Source organism: Loxodonta africana, chromosome 3, assembly GCF_030014295.1.
Source record: "Loxodonta africana isolate mLoxAfr1 chromosome 3, mLoxAfr1.hap2, whole genome shotgun sequence".
Taxonomy (NCBI): Eukaryota; Metazoa; Chordata; class Mammalia; order Proboscidea; family Elephantidae; genus Loxodonta; species Loxodonta africana.
This window is the reverse complement of record NC_087344.1, coordinates 187,922,679-187,945,605: the sequence shown is the minus strand read 5'-3', so window position 1 is coordinate 187,945,605 and position 22,927 is coordinate 187,922,679. Positions and strand designations below refer to the sequence as shown.

At 56.4% G+C, this 22,927-nt stretch overlaps 3 protein-coding genes across 4 annotated transcripts; 2 read left to right on the top strand and 1 right to left on the bottom strand.

Moving 5' to 3' along the window:
• Positions 1-4: 4 nt before the first annotated feature.
• Positions 5-4,545, top strand: GBA1 (glucosylceramidase beta 1). Its single transcript, XM_003415124.4, has 11 exons — positions 5-194; positions 584-671; positions 938-1,129; positions 1,225-1,371; positions 1,692-1,825; positions 2,042-2,214; positions 2,438-2,675; positions 2,987-3,211; positions 3,616-3,779; positions 4,142-4,258; positions 4,375-4,545. Exons 1-11 carry the CDS (start codon positions 168-170, stop codon positions 4,478-4,480), a joined length of 1,611 nt encoding a protein of 536 aa, XP_003415172.1. The 5' UTR covers positions 5-167; the 3' UTR covers positions 4,481-4,545.
• On the bottom strand, positions 4,535-9,972 carry MTX1 (metaxin 1). Its single transcript, XM_010594810.3, has 8 exons — positions 9,463-9,972; positions 8,380-8,449; positions 8,168-8,247; positions 6,581-6,673; positions 6,241-6,423; positions 6,059-6,135; positions 5,446-5,600; positions 4,535-5,350 (listed from the first exon to the last, which is right to left on the bottom strand). The coding sequence occupies exons 1-8, from the start codon at positions 9,970-9,972 to the stop codon at positions 5,136-5,138; spliced, it is 1,383 nt and encodes a 460-aa protein (XP_010593112.3). The 3' UTR covers positions 4,535-5,135.
• An 851-nt stretch (positions 9,973-10,823) lies between these two features.
• On the top strand, positions 10,824-21,265 carry THBS3 (thrombospondin 3). Of its 2 annotated transcripts, XM_003415123.4 has the most exons (23): positions 10,824-10,950; positions 11,936-12,142; positions 12,711-12,967; positions 13,075-13,177; positions 13,978-14,004; positions 14,212-14,294; positions 14,381-14,432; positions 14,558-14,706; positions 15,089-15,229; positions 15,406-15,483; positions 15,846-15,998; positions 16,199-16,309; positions 16,402-16,509; positions 16,842-17,001; positions 17,303-17,421; positions 17,558-17,610; positions 17,884-18,077; positions 18,249-18,427; positions 18,540-18,588; positions 18,819-19,015; positions 19,258-19,430; positions 20,421-20,560; positions 20,649-21,265. In XM_003415123.4, exons 1-23 carry the CDS (start codon positions 10,872-10,874, stop codon positions 20,705-20,707), a joined length of 2,871 nt encoding a protein of 956 aa, XP_003415171.1. In that variant the 5' UTR covers positions 10,824-10,871; the 3' UTR covers positions 20,708-21,265. The 2 variants fall into 2 exon arrangements, with proteins under 2 accessions (XP_003415171.1, XP_064138737.1); XM_064282667.1 differs by lacking the exon at positions 20,649-21,265 and having other exon boundaries at positions 20,321-20,550.
• The last annotated feature ends 1,662 nt before the right edge of the window (positions 21,266-22,927 follow it).

Below are 22,927 nucleotides of genomic sequence, written 5' to 3'. Positions count from 1 at the left end.
TCACATGACCCACTCACTCCATGATTCCGGAATTAACCTGTAGGGCCAACTCCAGTGTCTACCCGCAGGTACCTGCATCCCTGTTTTGTTTTTTTTGAGTGAATCCTCTATCCCTCTGAGTCTCTGGAGCTCCTGCAGTCTTCTCTCCATCCAGTGAGCCTGAAGAGATGGAGCTTTCAAGCCCTTCCAGAGACGTGAGTGGACCCGGGGTCCCAATCAGCTGTATCATGCTGCTTCTGGAATCCTAGCCACCCAGGCTCTGGAATGAGGACAGATTCTCTTCAAACTCAGGCCATCCTGTCCTTCTGAGCCAGGGACAGATGGAGGGATGGAGAGGTAGAGGGAGAAATGGATGGGAAGCGAAGGTGGAGGAGGGTCCTTGTTGGGTGGGCAGAGAGCTTTCGCTAGAAGACTTGAGGCAGGGTTTGGAGGGAGGGCTCCACTCAGGTGCCTGTGGGCCTTGTCCCATCCCTGGCAAAGGTGGGAGACTAGACTGTGGGCACCCAGAGGCAGCCTAGCCCAGGAAAGTAGTTGAGGGGTGGAGAGGGGCTTGCCTTCTAGCCTCTCCTCATTCTGTTCTCAGGAATGGCCTAAGCACCTGAGCAGGATAGGGACCATGGCTGTCGGCCTCACGGTATTGCTTCTACTTCAGGCAGTGTCATGGGCATCAGGTAAGTGTATCAAGGAGGAGACAGGTAAATACTAAGGCTTGCTTTTGCCTTATAGTTTTTTGGTAGCCTTCTGGTATATTGTACTGGTGGTGGACTTTCGTAGGTGCTCGATAAATCCTTTTGAATGCTAGAGACCAACCTTGGGGCAGGGGTACAGGAAGAGGATTTTTGAAACCTGCGTTCAGTCTCTCTTTCCAAGCAACATGCCCATTCTCCCTGTCCTCCATCCTTCAGTCCTTGCCTCTGCTGTGTTCCCTCCCTCCTAGGTGCTCGCCCCTGCATCCCTCAAAGCTTTGGCTACAGCTCGGTGGTCTGTGTCTGCAATGCCACGTACTGTGACTCTCTTGACCCCCTGACCCTTCCCACCCTTGGCAACTTCAGCCTATATGAGAGCACACGTAGTGGACGTCGGATGGAGCTGAGTATGGGGACGGTGCAGACCAGCCGCACAGGCACAGGTAACCACTATGCTCCTCATCCCTGAGCCAGCCTGAGATCTTCCTGGAGCTAAATCATGGCAGTGATCACCTTTATTCCCTGTGGATGTCCTCAGGGCTGCTACTGACCTTGCAGCCAGAACAGAAGTTCCAGAAAGTGAAGGGATTTGGAGGGGCCATGACAGATGCTGCTGCTCTCAACATCCTTGCCCTGTCACCTGCTGTGCAGAATTTGCTACTCAAATCGTACTTCTCTGAAGAAGGTGAGGAGGAGGAAGGGGACAAGATGACATAGTGCAACTGACACTTTTCCTTGACCTTTCCTTTGACCCTGACTTTCACCCATCCCTGACTTTTGGGTCCCGTCTTATTGTCCAGCACTACCTTCCTATCTTATGCTAAGTGCTTGAGGACATACACGTTCAAAGGCCTGTGCCTCACTGGGTGCCTGGCTTCACAGGCCCCAACCCAGAAGCCCAAGTCCTCTTTGGCCCTGACTCAAGACATTACTTAGGACCAATAAGTAGTAAGCCAGGTACCCATATTCTCCTACTGACTCAGACTTCCATATCTTTTTCCGCAGGAATTGAATACAACATCATCCGGGTACCCATGGCCAGCTGTGACTTTTCCATCCGCATCTACACCTATGCCGACACCCCTGATGATTTCCAGCTGTGCAACTTCAGCCTCCCAGAGGAAGATACTAAGCTCAAGGTGGACACTTTGGCTGCCTTAGGTCCTGATGCATTGATGCCTGGGGGTTGAGAAGCCTCAGACTAAGCCAGTCTGCAGAGGGACAGAGAACCTGCCCCTACTGTCTGTTTTGTCCTGGAGGGGTGGGGACTGATAGCTGGGCCTGATGCACTGGTCAGGCCAGTTTGTTTATGTTCCAGCTCTGGGTGTCTGTCTCCTCACTGCCTTTGTCTCTAGATACCCCTGATTCACCGAGTCCTGGAATTGACCCAACGCCCCATCTCACTCTTCGCCAGTCCCTGGACATCACCCACTTGGCTCAAGACCAATGGGGCAGTGAATGGGAAGGGGACACTCAAGGGTCAGCCGGGGGATATCTACCACCAGACCTGGGCCAGATACTTTGTCAAGTAAGGGAGCAGCAAGGCCATGGGGTCTGGACCAGTCCCCCTCTTGGACACCCTGGTCTATATCCCAACCCTTGACCTGGCTCCACCTCCAGTTCATCTTTCCACTTTCTGGGCCTTTCCCATTCTGGCCCGAGTTTTCATTTCCTTGGTTTTCCCCACCCCATTGGGCCTCTCATTCCCCAGGATCTTGTCTGGGCTTACTCATACCGTTTCCTACTGCCAGGTTCCTGGATGCCTATGCTGAACATAACTTAAGGTTCTGGGCTGTGACAGCTGAGAACGAGCCTTCAGCAGGGCTCTTTAGTGGGTACCCCTTCCAGTGCCTGGGCTTCACTCCTGAACACCAGAGAGACTTCATTGCCCGTGACTTGGGTCCCACCCTCGCCAACAGTACTCACCGCGATGTCCGTCTGCTCATCCTGGATGACCAACGCCTGCTGCTACCCCACTGGGCCCAGGTGGTAAGGCCCAGGGCCTCCATGGGTGCCTTAGTGACCCCAGTGCAGCATCCAAACAACTAGCTCCCAGACTTGGAGTGCCTTCCTGCTAACTCATGATCCCCAGAGCACCCCAAACTGTGTCCAGGTGCCCAGGCCACCACCCCCTCTAGATCTCCAGGGCCACCCCCAGGGTTGTCACTATAGCCCCCTCTAGTTGCATTTATCCTACCGCCCATTTCTCAGGCCCCCTAGTTTCTCTTCCAGAACCCTCTATGCAGGGTCCAGGTTCAGTGGCTCTCCTTCCCCAGTGGTCCTTTCCCTTCCTGGTATAGGTGCTGGCAGACGCAGAGGCAGCTAAGTATGTTCATGGCATCGCTGTGCACTGGTACCTGGACTTTCTGGCCCCAGCAAAAGCCACCCTGGGCGCGACACATCGCCTGTTCCCCAACACTATGCTCTTTGCCTCAGAGGCCTGTGTGGGCTCCAAGTTTTGGGAACAGAGTGTGCGGCTAGGCTCCTGGAATCGAGGGGTGCAATACAGCCACAGCATCATCACGGTGAGGCACCTGAGTCCCTTTCCACATCCCAGACTACCTCAGACAGACCCCTTCCTAGTCTCACAGAAGGCTGACAGATTTTCCCCAAACGGTTTGTTCTTTGGGGCAAGTTTTGGGATACCAGTATTCCCTAGCTTGCTTCCCTTTACAGACCTGCGCAGCCTATAACCCTTTTTCCACACAGTTGGGTCTCAGGCAGTTGCATCTGCTTCCAATTTCTCAGTTTCTCTTGAGATGCCTCCATCCTCACACTCCCCATCTCTATCTCCTTAGATATTACTATCAGTGTCTCCCTCACAGGGCTGAGCCACCCATTGCGCCCTCTTCCCTCATGTGAGCTGTAACTACATTCTCTGGGGACCCCAGGGTTAAGCCTTGGTCTCTCTGCTCCGTCCCAACCCTAGAATCTTCTCTACCATGTGGTTGGCTGGACTGATTGGAATCTTGCCCTGAACCCCGAAGGGGGACCCAACTGGGTACGCAACTTTGTCGACAGCCCCATCATTGTGGACATCACCAAGGACACGTTTTACAAACAGCCCATGTTCTACCACCTTGGCCACTTCAGGTGAGAGAAGGGCAGACACCCCCATTCCACACTGGGCCTGTCATCCCCTGGATCGGGCTTACATCACCCCACAGGGAGCAGGAAGGTATCTAGAGTAGGAACCTTGGGAGGGGCACATCTGTCCCCTCTTGCACCATTTAGGCAGGAAGTGAACAGGTGACATTGGAGACATGGATGATCCCTGGATGCCTGGTGCCAGGGCTGGCTGCAGGAGGGCAAGGCCAGTGCCCAGCAGCAAGGCTCAAGGCCTAGAGGTTTAGGTGGAGCTTTGACAGGGGCCCATGGGGTAGGGTGGGAGGGCTATGACAGGAGCTGCCCTGAGGCCCAGAAGGGTCCCTGATGATGCCTGTCCCTATATCCAGCAAGTTTATTCCTGAGGGCTCCCAGAGAGTGGGGCTGATTGCCAGTGAGAAGAACGATTTGGACACGGTGGCACTGGTGCGTCCCGATGGCGCTGCAGTTGTGGTCGTGCTGAACCGGTGAGTGTAGCAGCAAGGCCTGGGTGGGGGTGAAGCCAGTTGAGCAGCGCCAGGGCTGGGTAGGGTGCTGGGCCTTGGCAGGACCACATTCTCAGCTTCTCTTCCTCCTCCCCCAGTTCCTCTAAGGACGTGCCTCTTACCATCAAGGATCCTGCCGTGGGCTTCCTGGAGACTATGGTACCCGGCTACTCCATTCACACCTACCTGTGGCGTCGCCAGTGATGGAGCAGGTGCCCAAGCAGGCGCCTGGGTTCAGTATGGGTATTAAAAAGGACAGAGCCAGTTCACATGCTGTCTGTGACTAAAAAGGGCATAGCAAGGCCGGGGAGAGCTTACAGTGATGTAAGCCCACAAATAGTGGTTTGGGTGACTCACTTTCCCCTCTAGTAGGCGCCAGGGGCTGGAGGCCCCAAGAGAAAGGATCAGGAAGCCCCAGTGGCCCCCTGCTGCCCATGCTTGTGTAAGCGTGTGCTGTGTGCTGGTTGTCTGTGGAAACTGGGCCCAGGCCCAGGGTGAGCTCACTGTCTGTACAAACACAGGATGGGGGAGCAGGCGGAGGTTAAGGAAAGGAAGAGACTAGGAAAGCTGGACCCAAAGCCAGGCCTGCTTGTCATTCCTGGAGAGGCAGACAGGGCCTGTGCAGAGGCGCCGGCAGCATCGGGGCAGAGGAGCTCAGGAAGCCCAGCACAGTGCAGAGACTCAGCCCCCAGGTGGCCAAATGGCGGCCCCTTAAAGGAGAGAATGTCTGATCTCAGTCAGTGAGCAGGTTTATTCTGGGGACTGGCACCCCATTTCTGGCTCTTGTTGACAACGGGGAGGCATGTGGCCTCTGGAATGCACGAGAGTAGAAAACTCAGTCCCACAAGATGGGGGCAACTCATTCCTCTTCATCTTCCTCAGCCATGCTCAGGGCCCGGGTGCCTGGGGCCCGGGCAGGTGTTGTTCGCTGGATGGAGACAATGCCACTGAGCAAGGCGTAGCCCACCATGGCTGCCAGTCCCACCAGCACGGATAGGACCTGGTTCCGGCGCCTGTATGGCTCCTCCTCAGTTTCCGGGCCTGCTGGTGTCGGGCGTGGGGGTGGCACCTCAGCTGAGGGGCAAAGAAGGAAAGTGGGCACAAGGCTGGTTCCTGGATCCCTGTCCCTCTCCCCAAGGCTGGCCCCCACCCAGCCCCCGGCCCCTTACCTCCTTCACAGGGGAAGTAGAGGCTGAGAATGTGGCTGCAGTAGGCAGAGAGGTTGTGCTGCCCCGGAAGGTGGGCTTGTAGCTTCCCACTGGGTGACTTGGCCTGTAGCAGCAGGGCCAAGTAGCTAAAGACAAAGGCGTCCAGGGAGGCGGGGCTGGAGCAGAGAGAGAGTAGAATGGAGGAGGATGATAGGCAAAGAGGTAAAGATGGAGCTGCAGGAAGAGTCTGGGCCCTAGGAGGTGGGCTCTGGGCAGCAGGGGGCCACCAGGGGGAGGACAGGACGCACAGTTCTGGACCTGGTGTGGGAAGGGCTCCCCAAGTGGCGCCAGCCTGGCCCTGAATGCGGCTGTATCCCAGGGCTGCATAAAGGGCACATTGAGTGCCCTGCAGCCCTGCAGGCCCCTCCTGTGACTGGCTGCCCTCCCACCCTCCTGTACCACCGACGAGGCTCCAGCCTCACACACAGTCCCACTGTCACCAGACCAATGTCTGTTTCGAGGACTCCTTGTCCAGACCCTGGGAATGGCCTCAGCCCACCTCAGCTCCTGTGGTTATATCTAAACTTGTGTCTCCTCCCAAGCCACCCATTAATCCCCTGGAAATCAGACTCACGCATCGCCAAAGAAGAATTTCTGAGAACCCAGGCGCTGAGACAGAAAAGTCAGGCACTCCCGACCTTCTCGGTAGAGCTATAGGGAGGACACAAGGTGGGCTTGGGGCTGCAGGCACAGGGCCAGCCCTCTCCTAGGCACTCCCACTCCTGGACACATCCTTAGGGCTTATCCCAGAGGTACCTCCTTCTCCAGCTCTTCCTCGTTCTCCAGCCTGCGCTCCCCACACAGCAGCTGTAAACGCTCCATGTATTGCCGCTGCATGCGGCCAGGCAGGAAGAAGTTGAGGGGAAAGGGCATAGCCTCTGCATACCACTTCCGGGTCACTTCCACATAGTTCTTGGCATCTACCCAAAAAGTATGTATCTGGATTGGGTAGGCAGGAGGGAAGAAGCAGGTCTTAAGCCAGTGTACCTGCTTAGCACATGGTGGGCCTCTAGCCCTGCAGTGCCCCGAGCCTGTGTGTGGGTGCCTGACCCTCTCCCAGCTAGCCATGAGTGCTGGGAGGTCTGGGTACACTCACCAGCACTGGGAGTAGCTTCTCCTCCACGAGAGACATGAAAGCCAGGGTGTCTGCCCTTTGCCGGGCTGACAGGTCATAATCGGCATTGTACTTCTGTGGAAGAAATATCCGTGAGGGGAACTGCAGGGGCATGTCTCCAGGAAGAGGGCCATCCTGTCTGATACTCGCCTCACCAGTTCTGAGTGTAGGGGAGGCAGAGCAAGGAGCTTTTCCCATTGAGGTCCCCCATGCCTGGGCCCAGCCAGTAGCTTGTTGCTGTTGGCAGTAAGTTTGGGTCTTGGAGCCCGCTGGCTGTCAAGGTCCCGCGCCCACTGGGGGGAGGAAGGAAGGCTCGGCCACAAACTAGGAGCAGCTCCCAGACTTTCCACGGAAAGCTGGCAGCACGCCTGTTGACGGCAACTTTCTAACAGTAACTTCCCCGATCCAGACACCACAAAGCTAGCGGAGCGAAGCTCAGATGCAGGTTGGGCATCAGTGGATGCCTCAGGAACTAGGGGACGTCATCCTCACTCTCCCTGGACTCAGTGACCCATGCCCAGGACACCCTGGCTTGCTCCCTCAATGCCCGGCTTTTGGCTATTTCTTCAATTTCATTCCATGCCCCAGGCACCACTACCACACACACATTCCACCTCCACCCCCAGGTCTCAGCCTGCCCTGCCTTCCCAGGCTCAGTCTCTGCTCCTCAGCACCTCCTCCACATCCTAAGTAAGCTTTGCCCCCAGATAACCTCCTGAGCATGATTTAAATCCCTGAGCCTCAGTTTCTCCCCTTACTGCGGCTACGTTAGGAAATAAGTTTGAAGAAAACTTTGGAAACTGGAAAAGCAATGTTTATACATAAGTATTCAGGGCAGTGGTCCAGCCCCTGCCAGGAACATTGGCTTTTATCTGGATCATCTTCTCCATTACTTTCAGCCCATGTCAATTCCTCAGTTCCTTCACTTTTGAAGTGAGGAAGAAGGTCCCACTTCTGACAGTGAGTTCCTTCTTGGAATCACAGACCATGAATGCTGGAGGAAGCTTTGGAAAGCATCCTGGCTAAATTCCACCTGAGAGGCTAAGTGACTTGCTCAAGGTCACACAGTCAGTGGCAGAGTGAAGAGCACAGCCTAGGCCTCCCCATTCTTCCTGGAATATTCTTTCAATTTCTGTACCCTGGCTCTAAGCTGTGTCCATCCAGAACCCCAGATCCAGCCCAACCTCATCCTAGAAAAAAGGGAAGTGGTCCTTAGACATCCTTCTCCTGCCCCACCTTTGAGGGCCTCATCCAAGCCAACCACTCTTTTCCAGTCTCCTGTCCCTTCCATGTATGCCTGTGCCTCCTTCCCTCCCCATCTGGCAAGCATAAGGGCACTGTGCCTCCAAAGCACCACCACCCCCCCTACCAGCACCTCAAGCTTAGTCTCTGGCCTACAGCTTACTGTATCACAGTGATGTTGTGTGTGTCTCCCCCATCAGACTGTGTGCTCTTTGAAGCTCTGTCACCTGTGTCTAGCTTGGCATATATCCACTGCTCAATAAATATGTGTTGTACTGAATTGACTGGACCTCCCTTACTGGCAGCACCCCAACCCAAGCCACCTACCTCTTTTTGAAGGTGGGTGATGATTTTGTGTGGCATCGAGATGACCTCTCCATGACTGGTACGAAGGGCAGGCAGAGTCCCTGGCATTGAGAGAGAAGTATGACCAGCAGACCCTTAGCCGCCTATTAGTACACATTTGTATCACATCCCCACGTGTCTTCTGCTCCTCCCTTTGTTCACTCCCTGTCTCACCCCCCAGGAATGCAGGGTACCTGAAGGGCTCCGCCAGGGGTTGGTGATCTTGTGTACCTTGAGTGGGGCACCAGTAAATCTGGCATAGGTCTGCAGGAAAAGCAGCAGAAAGCAGAGAGGCCAGGGACATGGCCCCCACAGGGGAATCAGGAAGAGAAATAACATTTACTGAATACTCTTAAGTGCCACACCCTCTGCTTGGAAGTACTAATCAAGTAGCCTCACAAAAGAGACAGGTGTTATCATTACCATTTTACAAATGGACAACATAGGATTCAGAGATATTTTGGAATAGGTCCGTAATTACAAATACTGTTCTATCAGCCAGGAAAACCCTTGTCTCTATCTCCTCTCCTCACGTCTGCCTGGTGAACACCTACACTAAGAAGCTTTTCCTAACCAGTATCCCTCTTCCCTCTTCCAGGACCTGTTCCTAATACCTTAGCACCTGAACATTTATCGCATGTATGTATATACATATCTGCCTTTCCCTATGAGGCTGTAAACAACTGGAGGGTACGAGCCAAGTCTTATTCATCTTTGCACACCAATGTTTAGTATTAGGGAGAGGCATAACATATGCTTACTGAATGAATGAATGAATGAATGGGTGCATGAATGAAGCAGTCTGTCTTTTGACTCCAAAGCTCTTTCTACTGAACATGACTGTGGGCCTTTTGGTCTAACAAACAATAGGCTCAGTAAATGCTGTTTAGCGAGGAGGAGAAAAAGGGGGCTGAGAAGACATGCATGTCAAGCCGCAGGAGATCCCTGAGATTGTCCAGCCTAGTAAACCTCGGCTGAAGAACAGCACCCACAGAGAAGGGATCGTCGTCCCAAGGTCACACAGCCACTGAATAGCAGAGTGAAGACGAGAACCCATCTCCTGAACCCCCGGCCGGGCCTCTCTCCATCTCTGCACGAAACCTAGGCTGATAAGGCACAGTGCACTGAACCCAAATCGGCCATGTCTGCTCTTTGCCTCAGTTTCCCTCAATGCATCCCCTGCTGAGGAGCCTGGGCAGAATTCGGATGCTCGGCTAGTTCGGACCCCCGCCCCAGTCATCCAGGGCGCAACAGAGGGCGCCGGTGTCCCTCCTCACCAGCACGGTCAGGCTGTCCAGGTCCACGGAGGGCAGCCCCCAGCCCCCAGACCAGCAGAACAACTCCATGGGCGCCGCCATCTTGCCCGCCCTCTGTCCCGGAAGCACCTTCCTCCGCTCTAAGGCTGTCCCCGGAGCGGAACCGCCCCCCGCCACCGCCCCTCCCGCCGCTCTGGCTCCCGCGAAGGCGCGGCTTCCCCAGACCCGAGTGGCGGCTAGCCAGAGGGGGGCGGGGCCGCAGGCTTCGAGGGAGGGCGACCGCCAGCCGAACCAGAGGCGGTCCCCGAGTGGGGGAAGGGCTGCCGGCGAGAAGCCCGTCGGAGAGTCACAGCGCCTCGGCCGAGGGGAGCCCCGAACCCCGGGAGGCGTGGCAGGCCCTGGAGAGGGGGTGCTCGGGCGCCTGGGCCGACTCTCGGGGTTCTCGCAAAACTGCACGTGGCCTGGATTGCTGCGGGGCCCCTCGTGGCCCTTCCCGGAGCGAGGCCTGCGGGGGGGTCCCCCGAGCCGCATGTTTTCCACAGCGCGTTATGTTTGGAGCGGGCCCCGCGCCGCCCGTCGCTATGGAAACAAAACAGGGGCGGTGGCAGCGGCCGGAGTGGAGGCCGGGTTGGGGCCTGGGGAGGGGGAGGGGTGGTGGGACTAGTGAGCTGTTGCCTTGGTAACGGGAACCGAGACGCCCCTCAGCTTCATCCAGGTCGCGGCCCGTGGGCCAGTACCCCCAGCGTTCCCCAGTCTGGCTCTGGCTCCTGGCATGGCCCCTGGTCTTCTACTCCTGCCCTTGTCCTCTTTCCTGATTTATTCACTCCGACTTCACTGACCACTGTCTTAGACCCTCCCTCTAGCTCCCATCGGACGCTTCCAGACTCCGAGTTTTCCTAGGAATGAGGGAAAATGGAGGCACAGGCACATGTCAGGAGACCCCCACCCCAGTAAAAAGGACTTACTCTGTCAAAGCATCAAGCTTCATGCCATGTGCCCTAAGCACTTCATGCCCTAAGCACTAAACACTAAGCAAGCTAGGCTCGACCTCTCCCTTGGCATCCTCTCAGTGCACCCCGTCTGGCACTGCCTCTGCCAGGGGTTCCTGCCTTGCCCAACTGTGGCTCCCAGAACACAGTAGCATTCGGTAGTGCTGTGAGCCTAGGTCCCCAACAAGGGGATACCAGGGGAGACAGGCGCCTAGGGGAGAGGGGCCTCCAGGACGCTATCGCAATGCCCCTGGTTCCGGGAGCTGGGGATGCCTCCAGGGTGATTGGCAGCTCTTTGTTTCAGCCCCCCCCCTCAGCCGCCAGTCAGCCCCCCCTTCAACTCTCCCCTCCGTCCCTCCGCCCCCCTCTCCGACTCTCTCCGCCTAGCCTTTTCCCCTCCCAGCCGCCCGCCTGCCAGGGGTAGTGAGCCGGCCGAGCGGCATGGAGACACAGGAACTTCGGGGGGCCCTGGCTCTTCTCCTCCTTTGCTCTTTCGCATCTGCCAGTCAGGACCTGCAGGGTAAGCCTGTCTCCGTCCAGTTAGACCCCTCCCTGATAACCCCTCCTTTTGCCTCTGGCCCAGGTAGCAGGGAACTTGTAGGCAAGGGGAAGCAGGAAGAGTACTGAAACCGAGCCAGAGAAGAGCGTTATCCTGCCTAGAGTTGGTGAAATTATGGTCCGGCGGGGAAGGATGGGCATCAGAGGGTGGTGGGTGGGTGGGAGCTGGCCAGGGTCAGGCATGAGGCCAGGACAGAGGGCTGGATGGATGCTGGCGTTGCCTGACTGGGTTGGGGTCTGAGCATCCACAGGCAGCCCAGGGTTTGGGAGAGCAGCTCTAAGGTGGCTGGGACCCTGGGCTTCTGCGTCCCTGGCTCCTGGCTGCCCAAGGATGGGGTGGGGGTGGGGACCAAGAGGTCTGGGCTCTCTCTCGGAGGTCTGGTGGTGGGACGGGCCCATGGGTGTGGAAGAGGTAGTTGGAGCAGATGACACAGGCACAGATTCTTTACTAGCTGGAGGGGAAACCACAGATTGGCCAGGACACAAGAGGTAGAGGAGCTGGGTCCTACATTCCCTTGGGAGGGAGCCCAGCCGGTGGGAGGGCTGGAGCCCTCAGTGGGCAGCTGTTCTCACCCTGAGCGAGTGTGCTGAGTCCCTAGGGTGGGAGGAGGGGCACTGGGGTGTGAAAAGAGCCAAATCCTGCAGTGGAAAGAAGCTGCCTTCCCATTTCTGCGCTGTGGGCACCAGGTGCCACTCCTGCCTGGGATCAGCAGTGACTCCTTTGCGCCACCTGGTGGAGGCGTCTCAAGTTTGCAAGGGCACTGTTTCTGTATTCCCAAGTGAGCCTCAACCCTGTGGGTCCCCAGAGGGTGGTAGCCCAATACCTCAACAAAGGTTGAGTGAGGTGACTAATGCTGCCTAGTGGTGATGGGAGGGGGTGATGAGGAACACCCCATCCCTGAGGGCTTGACCCCTTTGTCTGACCTTTGATAACCCCTGTCTGACAGTGATTGACCTGTTGACTATGGGTGAGTCCCGGCAGATGGTAGCTGTGGCGGAGAAGATCCGGACAGCTCTGCTCACTGCTGGGGATATCTATCTCTTGGCCACCTTCCGCCTGCCCCCCAAGCAGGGTGGTGTCCTGTTTGGTCTCTACTCTCGCCAGGATAACACGCGATGGCTGGAAGCCTCCGTTGTGGGCAAGATCAACAAAGGTGACTGGTGGGCATCTCTTTTCCTGCAGTGGTGACCCCCTTGAGCAACACTCCCTCTCCCCCACTCCCAGGTCCCTCCCAATTCTCCTGGGGCTCCACTGGGGACCATGGTCCCATCAGGCTGTGCCCAGGCACAGGGTGGGGTACCCGGTATGGAATGCTTAGGAGGTGCCTCAGGAAGCTAGGTACCCTGGAACAGCAGGGTAAGGCCTGGTACTTGTAGGGGCGGGACGTTGTACCTGAGGATGCCTGGTGGGCGAGTGAGAAGACTCCAGCAGTGGTAGAGAGAGGCCCCTCAGATCCCAGGGACAGTTCAGTGGGTACAGAACCGGATGCCACCCTAGGGGGGGGTAGAGATCTGATGACACTGAAGAATAAGAAAAATTAAAAAAAACAAAAAAACAAAACCCCTCGTTGCGTGCCTCTTATATACAAGGCGTTAAGATACATAGTTAAGTAAGAGATGGTAGCCCTAGAGATGTGGTATCCAGAAAAGAAGCAATCCAAGGCTCAACTAGGAGACAGGGGGTGGTGGACAGTGCCTATACTGACCTCCCTTCCTGGGCAGTGCTGGTGCGGTACCAGCGGGAGGATGGCAAAGTCCACGCAGTGAACCTACAGCAAGCCGGCCTGGCTGATGGGCGCACACATACGGCTCTCCTGCGACTCCGAGGGCCGTCCCGACCCAGCCCTGCCCTGCAGCTCTATGTGGACTGTAAACTGGGTGACCAGCACTCTGGCCTCCCAGCACTGGCCCCCATTCCTCCAGCGGAGGTCGATGGGCTGGAGATTAGGACTGGACAGAAGGCTTATTTGAGGATGCAGGTGAGTATGAAGGGAAGATGCTCTGAGTTTCTGGAGAAACAAGAATTTGCTCCAGTTGGAGGAGGAGTTGGTAGGTCCTGCCACTCTCCTGTGCTTCTACCCCCCAGGGCTTTGTGGAATCTATGAAGATGATCCTGGGTGGGTCCATGGCCCGGGTTGGAGCCCTGAGTGAGTGTCCGTTCCAGGGGGATGAGTCCATCCACAGTGCAGGTAACATGGGGACTTGTTAGCTGACATCCTGGACACCAGATCCTTCCTGTGGCTTCCACCCTGGACCTCCATCCCCCTTAACACCTATTCCTCTTGCTCACCTATTCCTGGGGTCTCTAGGCCTATCACCCCCAAATCTCCTAGATCTCTCACTCTGGCCTCCGAATACAGCCATCCCAGGAGGTGTGGGTCACAAAAATCTCCCTGCTTAGGTCATCTCGCCAACCAGGGTGGCCAGGAAAATAGAACAATCCAAGACAGAAACTCTGAGGTGGGGCGAGGAAGTTAATTGCTTGGTCTTGGTTGACTAAAATACTGGTCTCTGGCAGTTTTCAGCCCCTGTTGGCAGCAGTCACCTGCCAGCAGTTTCTCTGAGCATTGCCCATCTACCTGGTCACTGTGGCAGTTAGCTGTGTTCAGAGAGGCCTTTCCCTATACCAAACACCCACTTCTCCCAGATTTTTTACAGAAAGAGCTCTTGGGGTGGAAGCTTTGGAGGAAAGAAATGGAATGTTTTGGGGTGCTGGCTCTGCTTTGCGTCACCTCTCACATGGATTCCTCTGCTACTACCATGCCGGAGAACCAGGAGGATTCGGGTTTTGATTGTCTGTGAAGCAGCTCTCTTAGATGGCCTCTTGCCTAGCTGGAGTGAGCTGGTGCTACTTGCCTGTCATATCTGCCCTCTCCCAGCATCTGTCATGAAGCTCCAGCCCTTAGTCCCTGTCCTTTTCCTCCTCCTCCTCACCAGCTGAGCCCCCTTTCGTATATCTACCCCCTGACTGTTTTCTTCTCTTCTCCAGTGACCAGCGTACTCCACTCCATCCTAGGTGAGTAGACCTTGGTGAGGTCGAGGGGGGTTAGGGGTGGGGAGGTCTCGGGCTTTGGCAACTGCCTGAAATTTCTTCTTCAGCCAGGAATAGGGTGGGGTTTAAAGGTAGGGGGGTGGGCAACCGTGGCAGGAGCTGGCTTACTGCAAGGAGGGGCCAGTGCTGTTGCCACAGTTCTAAGCCTCTCCACATCCTGGGCCCTGACAGGGGAGCAGACCAAGGCGCTAGTCACCCAACTCACCCTCTTCAACCAGATCCTGGTGGAGCTGCGGGATGATATCCGAGACCAGGTTCGGGTGGGCCAGCGAAGGGCGGCACTGATGCTGGAGTGGGGTGGCAGATGCTGAAAGCTGACTCCGCCCCACCTTTCTACCAGGTGAAGGAAATGTCCCTGATCCGAAACACCATCATGGAGTGTCAGGTGTGCGGTGAGTGGGAGAGCAGGGCAGGGCTGCAGGTGACATTGCTGTGCTCCCCACCCCATGCTTGTGCTCCCCCTTGTGGTGATTTGAATGGTTCTCTCTGGGTGGCTCTGACCCTGCCTGCCCCCCAGGCTTCCATGAGCAGCGGTCCCACTGTAGCCCCAACCCCTGCTTCCGAGGCGTGGACTGCATGGAAGTGTACGAGCACCCCGGCTACCGCTGTGGGCCCTGCCCCCCCGGCCTACAGGGCAATGGCACCCACTGCACTGACATCAATGAGGTAGGGGGCCAGAGCCCGGAAGGGTGCAGAAAGCTGCGGTAAGGGGATCAGGAGGGGGCAGGAGGCACCTGGGATTTAGGAGAGGTTGGAGACCAGAATGGAAATATGAGGCCAGGAGACCTTAGGCCCAGCCAAAGGCTGAAGGGCCAACAGGGAAGGAGCTGGGGGGGGGGGCGGGGGCGGGGGGATGCAGGGGAAGTTTGAGACAGATAACCAAAGGCATGGGGTGGGAGCAGGGGAGCCCAGAGGGAGCCAGGACCACAGTGAGGTTGGGTGGGGAGAGCTGTTTAAAGGGAGAGCGGGAGTAAAAGGGCTGTAGAGAAGTTCTTACAGCAGGGCTGTTTCCTGGGGGGCCTGACATGTCTTCTTATTTGGCCCCCAGTGTGCTCATGCTGACCCCTGCTTCCCAGGCTCCAACTGCATCAACACCATGCCCGGCTTCCACTGTGAGGCCTGCCCTCGAGGGTACAAGGGCACACGTGTGTCTGGTGTGGGCATTGACTATGCCCGGGCCAGCAAACAGGTCAGGTTGGGTAGGGTGCATGGACAGGGAATCTTGGCCTTCCAAGGGCTTCTGGGTTGGACACGGATCCTTGTAATAAATGAGATGAGGCCACTGGCTCATCTGCTGGCTTTGCATCTCCTGTATATGAGGAGACCTGGCCTAGATCTGGTTCCACTCCTAGTGTGTTCTTTCAGGTCTGCAATGATATCGATGAATGCAATGATGGCAACAATGGCGGCTGTGACCCAAACTCCATCTGCACCAATACTGTGGTGAGCTAAGACCCTGTGTGTCTGGGGCAGTGGGAATGAGCAGCCCCCTTCACATTTCCCGCTTGCCCTCCTCCTCCTTCCTAGGGCACTATACATAGCTGGTCTTCCATGTGGACCTGGTTTGGAATTCTCCTTGTGCCTTTGGCTAGCTGTGTGACATGTAGCAAGTTATTTAACCTTTCTAAGCCTCAGCTTCATTTGAGAAATTGGTCTATTACCTACCTTGAAAGGTTGTCATGAAAGCCTAAAGGAGATGACTGATAAACCTGGCTTACAGCTGAGTGCTCTCCTGTACCGTGGGGATGGTGCTGGTGCTAGATGCCTGGCTGGCTGATTCCTGAGACACTGTTTCCCACTCTTAGGGCTCTTTCAAGTGTGGTCCCTGCCGCCTGGGTTTCCTGGGCAACCAGAGCCAGGGCTGCATCCCAGCACGGACCTGCCACAGCCCAGCCCACAGCCCCTGCCATGTCCACGCTCACTGTCTCTTTGAACGCAATGGTGCAGTGTCCTGCTTGGTGAGCTTGGCCTGGAGCTTGGAAGGAAAAGGGGGAATGGGTCAAGCTGGTAGACTTGTTTAGGGACTGGGATGGGGGCCTTCATGGGAAAGGGGAGTGGGCCTGAGCCCAGAAACCGGTGGGGAGGGCCTGGAGCTGGAGAATGGTGGGGTGTGGAGAGCAAGCCCAGACTGCTAACACCCACTTTTTGTGTTGCCCAGTGCAATGTGGGCTGGGCAGGGAACGGGAACGTGTGTGGGCCTGACACTGACATTGATGGCTACCCAGACCAAGCACTGCCCTGCATGGACAACAACAAACACTGCAAGCAGGTGCAAGAGGCAGGCAGGCAGGTGGGCGGGCAGGGGTGGGAGCCTCAGGCTGAGTCAGGTCAGAACTCATTCATCTTCTTCATGACCTTCAGGACAATTGCCTTTTGACACCCAACTCTGGACAGGAAGATGCTGATAATGATGGTGTAGGGGACCAGTGTGACGATGATGCTGATGGGGATGGGATCAAGAATGTTGAGGTAGCTCCCGAATCATCCTGCCCCTTCTAGCTCTTGGTTTCCTTTGCTCCCCTCCCTCTGTTCTCTCTCTGTCTCTGTTGTCTTTGTCTCATAACCTCCCCTCCCTCCTTGGCTGCTGGCAGCTCTCTGGGAAGGGGGCCCCAGTACTCTAGAGACATAAACCTGATGCTCAGGACAAGGTGGACTACATGGAGGTTGAGTGGTTGGAGCTATGCCAAGCAGCCTGATCATCACAGGAGTGGTGATCTTAGACAAGGATACAGGGACGTGGGTGCAAGGTGGCCAATGGTTTGGGGGAGGCCTGACCTTTCCCCTCCCATCCCCTTGCCCAGGACAACTGCCGGCTGTTTCCCAACAAGGACCAGCAGAACTCAGATACAGATTCATTTGGTGATGCCTGTGACAACTGTCCCAACGTTCCTAACAATGACCAGAAGGACACAGATGGCAATGGAGAAGGAGATGCCTGTGACAATGACGTGGATGGGGATGGTGCGAGCCTGGGGCTGAGGGGGTGGCTGGAAGACCTGTGAGAATTTAGATACGGGGGATGAAGTAAGGAGACTAGGAAGTCTATGAGAATTATGATGAGTGTGGATGTGGAAGCTGGCCTAGGTGAGGGCGATTACCTGCAGATGTCAATGGGAACATGTGGGGTTAGGCAGTGTCATGGGTAAGAGGGTGAAGCAAGGTACAGGCAGATTTCCTGGCCAGTTACCTTCTGGGTTAGTAGACAAAGCTTGGAGCTTTCGCCAACCTAGAAAAGCATGTGAGCTACCCCCATGTCTTCTAGGCATCCCCAATGGATTGGACAATTGTCCTAAAGTCCCCAACCCACTACAGACAGACAGGGATGAGGATGGAGTAGGAGATGCCTGTGACAGCTGCCCTGAAATGAGCAATCCTACCCAGGTACAGAGGAATGGAAAGGGTAGGGGAAGGTTGGAGAGACTGGTGGATGAAGCCTCAGGGCTTTGGATGGGAAGCGGTCAGGTTACCCTCTTGAGTTTTCAAGAGGAGATGGTGAGAACAGGCCCCTCTTTCTCAGACAGATGCAGACAGCGACCTGGTAGGGGATGTCTGTGACACCAATGAAGACAGGTAGGGTCTTGGCCAAGGGATGGAAGGTCTCACAGGGGATTGCTTTACTTTCTGTCAGTACATTCTCAACTTCTATGATTTAGCCTTAATTTTCCACCACTGTTGAGCAAGGAGTCATTCCCATAGTCTACCCTCCATTCCTACTGCTGGACCTTCACCCCATCCAGCTGATTACAGGGATGGTGGGTAGACCCCAGAGAGACACATAAACAGGAGAGAGGGGAAAGATGTAGTACCTTTAGTCATTTATTTGGTCCCTTCTCTTCTGGGCAGTGATGGAGATGGGCATCAGGACACCAAGGACAACTGTCCACAGCTGCCCAACAGCTCCCAGCTGGATTCAGACAATGATGGACTGGGAGATGAGTGTGATGGGGACGATGACAATGATGGGATCCCAGATTATGTGCCTCCCGGTCCTGATAACTGTCGCCTGGTGCCCAATCCCAATCAGAAGGACTCAGATGGTGAGATTGGGCTGGTGTGGGCTTTGCTTAGAGGAGGTGGTAGGCCCTCATGGGGAGTGAGAAGGGACAGGGTGGGGAGGGCTGGTCAGGCATGCAAGGCCCAAGAGGTGCTGGTGCTGGCTAGTGGCAATAACCGGGGCCTTCCTGAGCACCTTGCCTCACTCTGCCCAGGTAATGGCGTGGGTGACGTGTGTGAGGATGACTTTGACAATGACGCTGTGGTAGACCCCCTGGATGTTTGTCCTGAAAGTGCAGAAGTGACCCTCACAGACTTTCGGGCCTATCAGACTGTTGTTCTGGACCCTGAGGGTGATGCCCAGATTGACCCAAATTGGGTTGTTCTCAACCAGGTACTCAGGGCAGTGGGCTGGGGGTAGGTGTTGTCGGAGCAGATTACCAGGTGGGACCTGGGTAGGGCAGTGCATCTGGATCAGGGCTTTCTTCTTTACTGCACAACACCAGGGCATGGAAATCGTTCAGACCATGAACAGTGACCCCGGCCTGGCAGTTGGTACGTAAGGGACACCTAATTAAATAGTTTCTGAGTAAAGAAATCCTACAGGGTCAGAGGGTAGGGGAGGAAACGGACAGGGAGGATGGGCAAAGGGGAGAGAGAGAGGGTGGTGGGGCAAGCTGGCCACACATAGAGCAGGCACCTCTTCCCACCCCGCCCCACAATGGGCCCTGTTCTCCTCTGCCACCAGCAGCTTTGCTGCCCCCAACTTTATCCCCTACCCCCAGGATATACAGCCTTCAATGGTGTGGACTTTGAAGGCACCTTCCATGTGAACACAGTGACCGATGATGACTACGCAGGCTTTCTCTTCAGCTACCAAGACAGCGGCCGTTTCTATGTGGTCATGTGGAAGCAGACGGAGCAAACCTACTGGCAGGCCACACCTTTCCGGGCCGTTGCCCAGCCTGGTCTGCAGCTCAAGGTCCCCAGTTGCCCAGACTCCCCCACCCAGAACCCCTTCCAAAGTTTCCCCTCTAACTCTAGGACCGCCCCCACAGCCTGACTGGGAACCCCTTTACTCAGACACTTGGCCTGGAGGTCTGCTGTCTGAGGCACCGGAACCTTCTCCTGATCATGCTCTTTCTCCAACTACACTTACCACCTGTTTTCGCCCCTTACTCTGATTCCTGTAGTTGACCCATTGGCTTTGTCATTGCCCCCCAGGCAGTGACATCAGTGTCTGGGCCAGGCGAACACCTCCGGAATGCCCTGTGGCATACCGGCCACACCGCTGATCAGGTACGGCTGCTGTGGACTGACCCACGAAATGTGGGCTGGCGTGACAAGACCTCCTACCGCTGGCAGCTGCTGCACCGGCCTCAAGTTGGCTACATCCGGTGAGGGGAGGGGCTGAGCTCTCCTAGGGGACCCCAGGCCTGGTCTTTCTTTCCCCTTTAGCTGAGATTCACCGGTGACTCCTCTTTCCTCAATTCCTTGGTACCACGGGCCAGGACTGGGCTACTTCTATCATCCCTCTCACCACAGACATGCCACCTTGGCTCTGCTTTCCTCCTACCATCAGGCAGCAGGGGCTCTGGCTGGTCAGGCTGCAGGGGCTCTGGCTGGTGCTGCCGAGGACTTATGTGCAATGTTGGGCAAGTCCCTCCTCCTCTGGGCCCCATTTCCCCTCAGTAAAATAAGGGTGTTAGGCTAGATGGCCTGAATGATTATCTGGGATTCTCCAAACCCCAAACATGCCTCATTAAGTCTGACCTGGAAGGGTTCATCATTTACAGAAGAACAAACCCAGGCCCAGACTTCACAGCTCTGAGTAGCAACAGCTGAGGCCTCTCAATTCAGCACTTTGTCCATAACTTTACATTTTCCTCAGACAAATGCCCCCACTTGGTGGGGAGCTGGGGCTGCTAACTGCAGAAAGCCAGTGACAAGCAAAGGAGGGGAAATGGGTCTGACTGGAGGTGGACTTTCTAAGGCCAAGAACCCAGAGTCCAGGGATCTGGGTTAGTTCCCCTTTAAGGTGCCTGGGGCTGTGGGGGGCCAGAGCAGGGGATAAGGGAGGGGTGGACTAGAGCCTGGGAAGCGGGTGACTTCACCCCCCAGCCCATTGTGCTCATCGTCATGGCAACCCAATCCTCGCTTGAAATGCGGCTGGTGCTTTGAGATGCAAAGGGGGCTGGACAAAGAGCCAGGGGCCCCAGGCCTGAGAAAAGCACCCCCTTCCCTCCCCTTTCCTTTCTCCCTCCCCCTCCCTCCCTTCTCTCTGCAGCCTGGTGAATTCAAGGGGGACTGGGGGTGAGCAGGACCAGGGCATGGTGGCACAGTGACCACTGGCATCCCAGCACCAATGGACCCCCTTTCCTGGACAGGGTGAAGCTTTATGAGGGTCCCCAGCTAGTGGCAGATTCTGGGGTGATCATTGACACATCCATGCGAGGGGGGCGTCTTGGTGTATTCTGCTTCTCCCAAGAAAACATCATTTGGTCCAATCTCCAGTATCGATGCAATGGTGAGGCACTAGACCAAGATCCACCTGACCCCTCATGCCCTTGTGAGAGAGCCACATCTTCTGACCTTACTCATTTCCCCTTCCTCAGACACAGTGCCAGAGGACTTTGAGCCATTCCGGAGGCAGCTGCTCCAGGAAAGGGTGTGAGGAGGTGGCCACCGGATTCAGAATCCTGATTTTAGACCCTTTCGCCTCGGGGTCCATCCTGGAGACCCTAGGGTCTAATCTGCAGCCCCTCAGCCAAACACAGACCCTCCTTTGGCACCCACCAGGAGTTCAGCCCCATAGGGGTTGGGGATGGGACATTTTCAAGGGGTATTTCTCAGGCACTCACCCCAGAAAAGGTAACACCCCAGGAAAGATAACAGCACATTGCCATAAAGTTCCAGTTGTTTTCTAACCTAGTGCAATTGCTTATTTTAGGGATTTGCCGGGATAGGTCGGGGAGCAGGAAGGAACCTGAAGGGGAGAAGGGAAGAAGCTTGGTAGGACAAAAGTTAAGAGATCTAGGGGAAATTTGGCAGAGTTTGGGGCGCAGGTGGGGAAGGCGCCGGATGGGGTTAGGTGAAGGATGAGATGCTGCTGGGAGGATGCCTACAGCCCTCCCCACCCTACTTACTCACGGCGGCAGCGGCAACACTCCAGTCTGTCTTAGATAGCCGGGGTCGAAGCCAGGAGAGCGGAAGCTGCCCCGCTGAGGTAAGGGGGAGGCCGGGGGGCCGGGGGGGCCGGAGGCCGGGACGAGTGCAATATTGGCGGGGGAAAGAACAACACTGCACCGCGTCCCGTCCCTCCCGCCCGCCCGGGGCCCGGGATCCCGCTCCCCACCGTCTGAAGCCGGACCGGCCTGAGAAACGGGGGTGAGCTGGGAGTTGGGTTCCCCTTGAAGGCCAGAGAGATTTGGAGCCTGGAGTAGGGTAAAAGGAACGGGAAAGGGGATGAAAAAAAGACCACGAGACCCCGGAAGGCCGCTTTCTGATGCCCGGGCGTTGCGCGCGCTTGCTCTTTAAATACTCAGACTGCGCGGCGCAGACTTGTCGCCATGGTAACGCGTGTCCCAGCAACCGAACTGAATGGCTGTTGCCTGGCAACGGCGGGGTTGGCGCTTGGGGCCGCCCACCTAGATCCTCGTGCTGTCTGTAGCCGGCGGTAGGGGGGCGTCCCCGCCTCTCCGGCCCGGGCGCGCTGACGTCAGCCGCTCCCCCTGCCCCGCGCCCGCCCCCGGGTCCCGCGGCCGCACAAAGCGGCGCAAACCAGGCCGAGCAGCGTGCGGGCGGCAGCGGTGGTCCCGTGCTTACTGACCCGGCTTCCCTTCAATCCTGCGCCGCACCGAGGTGTTTTTGAAGTATTATTTTTCAATCTGTACTCCTTGGGGATAAAAATGTCTTCCTAATACAGACGTAACTACTTTTATCAGCCTTAGACCGCAACTCGGGACCACCGAACGGGGTCTGATACCCTGAGCTCCACGTGCCGCAGTGGCTTGATACCTCTCTGCTCCCCCCCCCCAAAATTATTTCTGCCTTTCAAAATACCTGTCGGTCTTCCCAAATTACGCACCCTCACATACAACTCTGCCCCCCACCAAGTGCCTACCTTCCCCAAATACCAATCTAGTCTCCAAGTTAGTTCCGTCCCCCAAAATGCCTTCACATACCATTCCGTCGCCCCACCTACTCTTCGCTTCAAATACGTAACTGCCCCTACATATTTCTGTCCCATTCCCCCTCCCACATTGCGATGTCGTCTCCCAAGTTACTCGGTGCCCCTTTCACAAACCTCAAGACCCCACCCACTTACCGCCATTTCTTCCAGACACTGCCCCACGCGCCCCAGAGTCCCCTTCCTGAAGCGCCCAGCCCCTCCATCGCACAGCACATTCCTTCTCTGCCCCTGGCATTGACCCTTCCGTCGGGGCCCTGCCTTCTGCAGCTCTCTCCAAGCCCCTCTCAGGCAGCACAGCCCAACCTCCTCTCCCCGGACCGGGCCAGTCTCTCAGCCCGCCCGGGACAGCCCCGCGAGGCTCGCGTGACCACTAGAGGGCAGGAGAGCGGGGCCAGCAATGCTGGCCGTCCGCGCTGGCAGGTGGAAGGTGGAAGGCTGGGAAGGAAAGACCCTAGGGTTCAGCGGAGCCCAGGTTTCGTCCTTCTTTACGTGGAAATTTCTTTCCCCGCCCCCTGTTACGGAGAAAGCCAAGCAGAGAGCCAGGATGCTGGAAAGTCTGGCCGGGGCGGGGACTATAGGTTTCGGGGTAAAACCGCGTGTGGAACAGGACAGGACAGGGAGCGGTTAGAGGGGTGGGGCTATTCCGGGAAGTGGTAGGGGGGAGGGAGTCCACAACTAGTAGCCAGTCCACTAATTATTAAA